This window comes from Anoplolepis gracilipes, chromosome 8 (genome assembly GCF_047496725.1).
Source record: "Anoplolepis gracilipes chromosome 8, ASM4749672v1, whole genome shotgun sequence".
NCBI lineage: Eukaryota > Metazoa > Arthropoda > Insecta > Hymenoptera > Formicidae > Anoplolepis > Anoplolepis gracilipes.
The window spans coordinates 12282515-12294630 of NC_132977.1; the positions used below are offsets into that span (position 1 = coordinate 12282515).

At 33.3% G+C, this 12116-nt stretch overlaps 1 protein-coding gene across 11 annotated transcripts in view; it reads right to left on the bottom strand.

The window, feature by feature from the left end:
- Rh50 (Rhesus blood group-associated glycoprotein Rh50) overlaps positions 1-12116 on the bottom strand; it is a 195227-nt gene that overhangs the window by 7557 nt on the left and 175554 nt on the right. For all 11 annotated transcript variants that reach the window (XM_072898618.1, XM_072898614.1, XM_072898612.1 and 8 more), the window contains one exon: positions 8200-8365. In XM_072898618.1, the coding sequence (XP_072754719.1) occupies positions 8200-8365 (166 nt within the window). The remainder of the gene's footprint in view (positions 1-8199; positions 8366-12116) is intronic.

Sequence of the window (12116 nt, forward strand, 5' to 3'; positions counted from 1 at the left end):
TATAATCTTATTCAGGGATCCGGACCGAACCGGAATTGAAACCGAAAAGCGTTCTGTAACCCTTTTTTTTAGATGAACCGATACCGAAACCGAAACCAAATTTTATAAAATTTAGAACACCGAAATCATAACTGAACCAATAATATTATTTACGGTTAACAGTTTTTTTTCGGTTCTTAATCTGTATACGTATAGATCTGTTTTTTATAGTTGAATCACTATGACGATTTAATGCTCGATTGAAAATGCTTAATTTTTTAATAATAAGTTTTTAGAAATATTAGTTTGGAGTAAAATAATATTATGCTTTTTTAGATTTTTTAACTGTTCTAAATTTTTTATTATTATTGTTAATTATTATCTCTACGTCGCTTATATTTTAATTCTTCTATTTGAATCCATCAAATTAATCTTTTTCTTCCATCAAATTACTTTAGTTATCTTTTACACATGTATATGCATAAAATAAAACATTGTATTAAATAATATAATTTTTTATTTTTATTTCTTGTCATCTGCAAATATACAATTTAATAAAATAAATATAAAAAAAGTGAATTTATTAAGTTTATCATTACACTTCAAACTCTTTCCGTACAAGTAACTATAACCGAAAAAAAAGTTTAATAAAACCGTAATTTTTTCGGTTTTGGTTTCGTTCACTGGTCAAGAAACCGAAACTGAAACTGAAACACTTATTCAATGTTTTATTAAACCGTAACCGGAACTAAACTGAAAAAAGCTTTCGGTCCGGGTCCCTGATCTTATTATATAATTTTGACAATGTACTGCAAAACGATATACAGCACTATGATCAACGTGATGTAACATGACGCGTTTTTGCCGCTATTGTGATTAGTGAAAAAAACACTCGAAAGGCTCTGAAATCGAAGAGCATAGACAGTTGCTCTCGAACCGGCAATCGGTTAACTGTATCACCATTATAAAGTAAATTGTGGAAATTAAAAGTTAGTTGTTCAACAAAAATTTCTCTTTACTTAGCCTTTACTTTCATTCGATTCTAACAGTCTCATCCATCCTAGACTTTGCGTTATTAATTTTAATAAACGGACATTGACATTTTAATTGGAATAATTAAAATTTTTTACATAATATTTCTATAATCATTTATCAGAAGTGAAATCAGTGCCAATGTTTTATCCTTGTTGCTTGAACTTCTATTTTTCGAAGCAAGATCGACGTTCGTCTACATGTTGAAGAATTCTCGTCTTTTGTTGGAATTGGTGTCTTCGCTTTCTTAATAAAAGCCGGTATTGAAATACGTCGGATAGAAGAAGGAAGAGGAAAATACATAGAAGAAAGAGAGAGCAGTCATTTGGTACTTCGATCAAAAGAATTCGCCAGTTATTTCTACTCTTTTCTTTTTAATTCCTAATGGCATACGAGAATGGATCGCATCGCATTGGACAGGGTGACAATTAAGCAGTTACGAGAGGAGGCCTCACGATATAGAATCGCCGGACGCGTTGATGACGCACTTCGAGCAGTGTAGCCCGGCGGAGGACATACTGGGTGACTCCGCTAAGAGATCCGTAGGAGTCTCCGGACATTCGGGTCAAACTTCTTTGCCCGTTGGTCTCGAGATTGCGCAGCAGATACGCTCCTTATTGAGAGTACGGCCCTGTTCGTGGATTCTTTTGTTGATGTTTACCATCGCTTTTTTAAGGAACCTTTAGATTCACTAAATCAACCAATTGCCCAATATAGATCAATCAATAATATACCTGTACAAATAACTAGGATTAAAGTAACCGTTATTAGTTTAGAACAAATACCCGAAGTCATCTTTGAGATAGATTTGCACGTGCTACATAGAAATAAGCTTGGTGTTGACATAATTTTAGGTCGAGATTTTCTTGACAAAAATAATATTATCGCAACTTATAATCTAAATAACTGTGACAGAAAAAATAAAATACAATTGTTTGCTTATTTGCTACATCGTATTTTTGCTTGTTTGAAAGTTGATGATAATATAGTCTTTCAGGCTTTTCATAATATTAACATAGATTTTGATGATCAAATTGAGAAACAGTTAATTGACCTAATGTCAGAAGTAGAAAAAACATTAATTTCAATGTAGGATATAAAGCGCCGACTCTCTTAGACTCTAGCTGCCTGCGCGATTCAATACTCGCGGAGATAACAGCGGCGCACTACCGATCTGCGGCGTTTTAGGATTGTGCGACAAAGCCGCCCCGCGAGCTTAAAAATCAGTATATATATAAACGAAGCGTCTAAGAGCGCGAGAGCTCAGTTATTCTCAATACTCGATACTATACGCTTGATACTGTATGCTTGAAAAATAAATCGTTCCTTACACAAAGAACCAATGACAATTATTATGTGCAGATCAGTCTCAAGGATGACTTCCCTTATGCCTATGCGCTTCGAAAATTAGCTTGGGCTGAGCGTATTCAAATTTGTGAGATCACGGATAATTTACTAACTAGAAGTATCATTAAACCAAGCGTTTCTCCATATTGCGCGCGTATAGTGCCTGTTAGAAAAAAATGGTTTTATGCGTTTGTGCATTTGCGTTTATTAAATAATCGAGTTTATAAACAAAAATATACATGTTGCCTTACCAAAGATTGCTTGGCTAAGCTGTCAGCAAAAAAGCGGTTTTTACTTTACTCAATTTAAAAGATGAGTTCCATCAAATTAAGGTTCATCCAAATTTCACTAAATATTTTGCGTTCGTGACGCCTGATGGCCAGTTTGAGTATACCAGTTTTCCTTCGGATTTTGCGAATCCCCGGTGGAATTTCAAAAACGATTGGTTTATATATTTTAGCCGCTTATACGGGCAGATAAGATTTTAATATATATAGATGATATTTTGATCCTTTTGAACATAGTTGAATCTAATTTAGAAATATTGTGGAAAGTTCTTATAATTTAAAAAAATATGACTTTTGAATTAAACTATAATAAATGCCAGTTTTTAAGAAAACGTATTGAATACTTGGGCTATATTCTTTTGTAACCAGCTAACACGGTTACAAAAAGATATAGAATTAGTCCGCGGCATACCGACGCCGTATGTAATTTTTCGCGACCGAGATCCCTGTTGGAGGTACAATGTTTTTTAGGTCTCGCCGGATACTTTCGGAAACTTATCAAAGATTTTTTGTTGATAGCGAAACCTCTTTATAATCTGTTAAAAAAGTCGGTTTTGTTTGATTTTGATGACTCGTATTTCTTAGCTTTTGAAAAACTCAAGGAAGAGCTTTACTTCGGGCTGCAGTAAGTATTTACAACTCTGCGAGCGAGACTCAACTCCATACGGACGCAAGAGCGCAAAGGCTGAGCACAATTTTGTTACAAAAAACATCTTACGGTAATTGGTTTTCCGTTGCTTTTTATAGCCAGGTTAGTAACCAAGCGGAGTCCCGCTATCACAGCTTCGAATTGGAGATGCTTGCAATAGTTAAAGCGATTAAGAGATTCCAAGTCTATCTTTATAGTATCGAACTCACCATAGTTACGGATTGCAGCTCGTTAGTTTACGCAGTAAATAAAGTCAATTTGAATAATCCAAGAATAGCCAAATGGACGTTGAGTTTGCAAAATTATCGATATAAACTAATATATCGAGCCGGAAAGCAAATGCCGCGTGTCGATGCGCTAAGTCGGCAGATTGCATATATTGAAGCCTTGGATCCGATAGCGCACAATGCTAATTGGCCAATGAACATTAGAACCTTTTGATTGGCTAACCGTGCTGGTTACCCTAGGCATCGGTCAATATGTATGGTAGTGTGCTAACGGGACCCTCCTTGACGCCTTACCCCTCGAACGTAAACTTGAGTTTAAACAATTGCAAGATTCTAGGATACAGGAAATCATACAAGGTTTTGAATTTTAAAAAAATCCGAAATTTCAATTGATTGAGCGCTTGGTCTACAAAAAAAGAAAACGACAGACCTTGTTTTGTAGTACCGGACGTGATGATTCGAAATATCATTGAAACTTATCATGATGATACGATGGGTAAATGTGGAACGGAAAAAGTTTGCAAGGATATCAGTAAAATATATTGGTTCTCTATGAGAAAGAATCCGTTACTACGACAATTGTTTGATTTGTTTAAGAGTCAATTTAACTAGCCATGCATACGAACGGAAAATGAATATTTCTGAGGCACCAACGGGTCCGTGCGACAATTTATATATTGATCATTTTGGTCCTCTCCAGGAAACTAAAGATGGTTTTAAGTACATTTTAATAATTGTGGATGCATTTACTCGATTCACGTGGTTTTTCAACCGAAACGATCACATCGAAAGAAGTTTGTGTACATTTGAAATTTTTGTTCGATATTTTTGGTAAATCCAATACCAAATTGCTTGATATTTAATCACGGCACTGCGTTCACGAAACTTTTGCTTTCATTGACCATCATAAAATAAAACATATTAACCCTTTCCTTATTGCATTACGTGTCCGCGAGTAAGCTTTTTCTGTACTGCGGACTCCGGAATTAAAGTTAATAAATCAATTTAAATAGAAACAATGAAATAATAAAACTTTAAGAATTATCGATAATAATTAACAGAACAATATAATAATATAATTTCGTATGATACACTCGTATGATACTTTAAAATAAGGGGTAATGCTCGTTACGTGGATGCCGACTATAATCGACGTTGGTATTAAAAGGGTTAAAGTAGCTGTTGTGGTTTCATGGGCAAATGGTATCGTCGATTGCGTCAACAGATTTTTTAAATCAATATTAAATAAAAAATCATTGATAATGTTAGAATGGAAACAACATCTAGGTAAAGCTACGTATATAACAAAACACTTATCATTCATCAATCAAATCCACTCCATCCAAATTACTTCTTGGATACGACCAAGAAAATCATACGGACTCAACTCTTAATTACGCGGAATTATTTCAATCAATTGTATTACTACAATTGTTAATAACTATAAATATTGACTTAGTGAGAGAACGAGAAGAAAAGTGCGATATAGCGTTAAAAGTGACACAGCAGTTGCGAGAGTAGAATCAACACCATTGTAATTGAAATTTATTTTATTAATTCAACAACATTATTAATCAAATTAATACGCTAAGTATTGATTTGATTAATAATGTTGTTGAATTAATAAAATAAATTTCAACTATAATGATGTTGTTGATTCAACATTATTTTTTTCAGTGTAATAAATTAAAGTATGATTTTAAATATAGACCTCCACCGAAATAGGAAGGCGACTTTGTATTAGAACGTCACAAAATAAACCCGACAAAAGTAAGAAATATCACATTATTAATAACAGTATGTATATGCTTTTTACGCCTGTCTAATCTCGATTTATTTTATAGTATTGATTAGCTGATTTTAATATACACAACTCTGATTTTAATATACACAATGATCGACCACCACATGATGACATCCAGAAACATGATATTTTATGGACTTTTTAAGCTTTTGACACATTTTCGTCACATTTAACAAAATAATGTTACCACGTGATTCTACGTTAAAGAAACCGTGAAAATTTTACGTGCCGACGGGGGGCAAAAATCGACGACTTTTTCACATACTTCTCTTAAAATCTTCCTACTCTAGCGCGAAATTGTAAAACCATTATACATTTGCGCAAAGTAGTTGCGCACAATTAAAGCTGTCAGTACTGGTCTCCATTTGATCGCAAGGTTATAAATGTTGCGTACGCTTTCACGCACTGTCATATCTGCCTATGTTACATGGCACACTTATTGAAAAAAAAGTATAAAGGAAACTAAAGAAATGGAACCTTATACTTATAAAGACTTTACTGTATGTGAAAAAAATGAGTTTTTGTTTTATTAAATTGTTGCGCAAGCAATTAAACTCTGTAATTAATTATTATAAGTTTCTTCCTCACAGGAAATTTAGAATATGTGTACTCAGTAAGCAAAATGCTCGCAATATATCAGCAGATTGACAAGATTTGTTCAGATTGATTGCAGATTTATTCAGAAGTTACTAGTAAATTTGAAACTATGTCTGTATTAGGCTTATAATCTGCTGGCACAGCCTGATCACAGACTCTAACAGCAGATTAGCAGCAAAAGCTAAGTATTACCTGCGCATAATTTGACTATAATAACAGGATATATTGCAATTCTGCTGACAATTTGTTGACTTTGTTGATAATCGAAATTAACAGATTCTGTACTAAAGTAAACATTTTTACTAAATTTGTAGTAGACACTTATTAGCAAAATTTATTCAAACACACTTGGCTAACTAGATAGTTTGAATTATTCTTATTTAATAATAAAAAATTTTTTTTAGATGTTATATTATTAAGCATTAAATGACAAAGAATCATTAATGACATGTAAAAGATGTAATTTTATAATACAAAAAATGTATATGTAAGGGTGTTTTCGCAACATACAGATCAGTAAGTTGGGTTGCTTGTCTAACGATCGGCAGGGGCATGCTTTACTGACCTCGCATAATTGAAAAATAATAAAATCAAAGGCTCGATCATATAATTTTTTCTTTGTGAAAAGTAAAAAAATTACATGATTGATGCCTTAAATGCAAATCCGATAGGGAATGAGGAAACTGAAATCGACTTTTAACATACCCAAGTAACACATATTCGTTTCAAAAACGTTTCACAAATGTTTCTGCGAAACGTTTTAGAACCGGCTTTTAAAAACGTTTCTGATTGGTTAAAATGTCCACTTAAAAAACGTTAAGGGAAACATTTTCTAATAAAAAAAAACGTTTAAAAAACTGTCAAAATACGGTTTTTTTTTCTTTATTTATGAAAAATTTGTTTATTCACAAATTCAATAAAATAATGCATATATGGATATAATCTATCTATTTTCATCATGTTCTGAATTTCTTGTAGAGATTACATCAGAAGTCAAACTGACAAAAAAGACAATTTAAATTATACTTTTAGTACCTGTTCTTTAAGGCTTTATATACATGTTTTGAAAACTTGAATACGAGTTATAGTTAAGTCTGAACACGCCAGGTAGCGGCAAACAAAGGAACACGTATATTATAAAATAGATCTTTTTTGTTTTGTTGAAAAGATGATCAAAAAGACATCTTTTCATCGACTAAAATTAATTATGACTTTTAGAAGACATTTTTTTAAAAAATGACTTTTTTGTAGATAGAAAGATATTCTTTTAGACATCTTTTAGCCTTGTCAGAAAGATAACTTAAAAAAGACATCTTTTCGTCATCTTTTAATTTTCTGTGCTATCTGGGGATCGTCTTAATAAATACAGTCTTAATAATATGTACATATATAATTTTGAATTAAAAAATTAATTTTTGTTCTATTTATAGAAACGTAAAAAATACGTTTCTTAAACCATGATTTTAAAAATGTTTCTGTTAAAACGTTTCTTATTGGTGCTTGACGGTTAAAAAATATTGGATACGTTTAGAAAACGTTTATAAAACGAACATGTGCTACCTGAGATACAGTATAATTGTAATATTTAATAATATAAATAAAATAAGTAACACCACTAAAATATAATGACACAATTAAAATATAATAACACGATTAAAATATAATAAATTTAAACAAAAAACGTTTTTTATGCTTATAATATGTGTTCAATGTAACCTCTATTTTCTTCTAAACATAAAGCAATCCTCCGCATCAAATTTTTTCTCACTCTTAGTAATCATCAAAAGAGTGATTTTCATACATGCGTTACGAATTCTATTTTTAAAATCTTCTGGATCTTGTGGCAGAGTCCCATATACTTTGTGTCGCATAAAGCCCCATGCGAAAAAATCCATGGCATAAAAACTTTTTAATGATTCTTACAAAAAAGTTTTTCATGATTCTTACAAACAAAAATGTGGGCAGGATGTGGGCAGGGTATCAATATGTAATTTTTTCACTTTTCACAAAGAAAAAATTACATGATTGATTTCCTGATTTTATTATGTTTCGATTATGCGAGGTCGGTAAAGCATGCCCCTGCCGATCGTCAGATAGGCAACCCAACTTACTGATCTGTATGTTGCGGAAGCAATAATGTTTTCTCACAATTAGTGTAATCGTCAATATAGTTAAATGAAGTATTAAACCCATTATAGATTTATGTAACAAAATAAAAATTAATTTTTCTTTTACTCATTTAGCATAATGTATGTTGTAAAGATCGATTAAAAATACCAGTTATTAATCCAGATATAATGGAGATTCCAAAGGTGACCGCCAATGACAGTAATTGATATCCTGCTTGCTCATATGCTGTCCTATTGAATCCAGGTGATATCCCATAATTGTCTCTCATCTCGCTAATTACTTTCTCCGAATTCGGTGCTCGGGCGGGAAAAATCTGTTGACCAATATCAATAAAGATAATTAAAATAGGAAATATTTGATAGATACATTAATTATTATATATATTCTTAATTTATATATTCTTAATTTTAATTTTAATTTTTAACGTAAAAACTACAGCTCTCCATACCTTACACTCATTTATTTATAATTCATTAATTATTAGTTTTAAATAATTTGCCATATTTATGCAAATATACATAAATCTTTTAATGAGAAACAGAAGCAAAAGAAAAAGCTTAAAATGCGCTTTTATAAATTTAAATAATTTGTTCTGGCAAAAATAAGAGTTATTTCAAGGTTATTCTATGTCTAGTTGTTATTGGTCTACACTTTGATGTCTCTGATGCGCCGTTATCCATCAAAAATGACAAAAACAGCGAAAAAATGTGTCTACCTTCAAGAGTAAAGTGCCCTTTAAAACTTTTTTATAGTAAAAATAGAAGTTGTTCTGAGTTGCTACATTAATTATTATCGTAAATATGATGTTCAGAAGATGATAACGATAGCTGTAGACGTAAAAATATTGTTTGAGCGCTCGATACCATTTTTTTATTATATCTTTTTAAATTCTTTGTTTGGAGAATTAATACTTTGGAACAATGTTTGGAACGACTAGGACAATCTGGAACAACTTTGAAAAGTTTGATTTTCCAAAAATGGGATGCCAAGTAAAAAAATCGTTTCTTTAATTTTCTGCTAAAATATTTATTATAAAAATTTGATCTTCTCGAACATTTTAGAACAAGTCTAGAACAATTTAGAACAACTTTTAGAAATTTAAAATTAAAAAAATGGGGTGCTAACTTTATACAGGTCGTTAATCGATTGACGCGTGCCATCGAAGCGAAAATGCGTGAAATTGATTGATCGATCGCGATCTACGCCAGGAGCACGTCGCGACTAATCCGGCAAGTGCTGCCGCCACATAGGAACGTTGAATAAGCGCGAAAACTTAAAACTTCACGGGGAGCCGATAGTTCTCGCACATATATTATAAATTTCGCTCAATTCGCAACATATACATAGGGTGTACAAAAAGCATCGAAGCCGCTTAATCAAGAAATATGCATTTTCGGAAAAAAATGTTTCATACAAAAGTTGTAGGAATTTATAAGACGCGTTTTTTATAAGTCGTGCGCGCGTATGGTATTTGTGCGTGCGCGCGTGCGTGCGTGCGTGTGTGTGTGTGTGTGTGTGTGTGGTTGGGTGTGCGTGTGTGCATGGGTGCGTGGGTGCGTGGGTGCGTGAGTGCGTGGATGCGTGCGTGCATGCGTGCGCGTGCAGTTATAAAATATATAAGAACCTATAAAAATTTTACTTAAAATATTTTTTATGTTACATCTTATTGTTTTGTCGATAATTACTTAGGCACTTAGTACATATAAACACGGATAATTTGTACATACGGAGCCATTTATAATTAATTTTCGAGAATGATGTTTCGTAACATTACTTTATTATAGTTGAATTTAAGAAAAAATAATCTTTAATTTGGAGAAAACAAAATATGAAATTTTGAAAAAAAAGTTTGGATGGTGGGATTTTTAAAAAAAAAACAAAAATTAAAAAAATTTTTCTCATAACTTTAAAATATTTTAAAATACTCGTCAAGCCGTTAAACTTTTATTTTATAATTGTTTTTATCTCTTATATTTTTGCTGATATTCGATCATGAAGGAAAATACCTTTTTTTTCAAAAGGGTGTTTTACCTCTTAAATATAAGATTGCGCCTTATAAAAAAATACATGTCTTAAATTTTGTGTTTAACAACATATTTCAAGAAGAATCAAATCGACTCCGTAAATTGAAATTTTTAGGGATACAATGGGATCACAAAATCTATTATTTAACTACAAAAACACCCACTTCCACACTCCCGGGGGACGGGGGGAAGGGAGAGCCAAAAAATCTTAAATGGCATGTGGGGTTGAGTGAGGGCTCATTTGAAAGGGTTTTCCAAAACGAAAACAACGCGCAGCCGCCGAGGTCTCTATGATTTTTTCGACAGAGTTATAATTATTTGAACATTTCTTTTGAGATTTTGCGATAGCGAGGGCCCTTGGCGACATCAGAAAAAAGATAAGGCTTCACGCGGGCACGCACATACCTCTGTGTGTGTGTGTGTGTGTGTGTGTGTGTGTGTGCGTGCGTGCGTGCGTGCGTGCGTGCGTGCGTGCGTGCGTGCGTGCGTGCGTGTGTGTGTGTGTGTGTGTGTGTGTGTGTGCGCGTGCATGCGTGCGTGCGTGCGTGTCCGGCCAACTAAGGCAAGACCGGGATGGGAACACTGATGTATGTGAAGGAATAAAAACACTAATTATTTTATCAAATGTTCAAATTGATGTCCTTCAACAACTTGGCCATGTCCTAAGCGAACGTAAAACGTATCGATAACGTTAGTTAAAATATAGGGTGTGATTGAATTTGAAACGTTCACTATTTTTTCCCGCAGCTCTTCTAAATTTTCGGACCTAGTCTCATAGATCTTTGTTTTCAAATACCCCCAGTAAAAGAAGTCTAATGGGGTCAGATCTGGCGATCTCGGTGGTCATTCTATTGTGCCTCTTCTACTAATCCATCAATCAGTAAAAACATCGTTGAGAATATTTCGAGCTTCCAGAGAAAAATGAGCCGGGCCCCCATCCTGCTGATACCAAACATTGTGGAAAGCTTCTTCAGCAGTATCCTGAATAGCCGGTATCACTTGGTTTCTTAGCAAATTGCAATAATTTTGAGAATTTATGTTTTCATAATTTGAAAATATATACGGCTCCAATATTTACAAACATGATAAGATATACTCGGCAATGAGAGCCCATGCGCGGATGTTGATGCGTAAAGAAACTGCGTAAAGAAACTGCGTAAAGAAATTAATTCTTTTCACGAAAGAATTTTTAATTAGTGCACAGAGCACATATTTAGATTCTCATTTTTGAGAAATTTATGTTTTCTTCAATAAAAAACGGTCCTATAATACGATTAAGCATTATTCCGGCCCAAACGTTAACCTTCTGAGGATACTGCGTGTAACAGTCTCTCATCTAATGCGGATTTTCATCTACCCAATACCTCATATTATGTCGATTTACAGAACTGTTTAATTCAAATGTTGCTTCGTCAGAAAACAGATCCAGTTGAAAAACTGACAGTTATCAGCAAATCGTGTCATCATTGTGTCGCAAAATTCCACTCTTCTGTCATAATCGTTTTCGGATAGCTCTTGGACTAGATGCATTTTGTAAGGACGATAGTGATGCTTCTTTAAAATTCGATGGACTGATGTTGTGCTAATATCATTTTCTTGAGCTGCTCTCGAGACCGATGTATGGGTATTATCGTGTACAATTAGCAGAACATCTAAAGCTTTTTCGTCATTACTAGCATTTTTGGGTCTTCCAGATCTAGGCGTATCTTTAATTACACCGATGCTTTGGAAACGACCAACAGTTCTTTCAACAGTTGACTATGAAATTGGTTCACGGTCAGGATATATAGCATTGAATAAATGAGCTACTTCTCGATAAGACCTTAATTTGTCGCCATACCCTCTCATCATCAATGCAGTGATTCTTTCCGTATCAGTTAAATGCATTTTCTGACAATAGAAATGTACTTGCTAATAACTGTCAGTTTTTCAACTGGATCTGTTTTTCTGACGAAGCAACATTTGAATTAAATGGTTCTGTAAATCGACAGAATATGAGGTATTGGGCAGATGAAAATCCGCATTGGATGAGAGACTGTC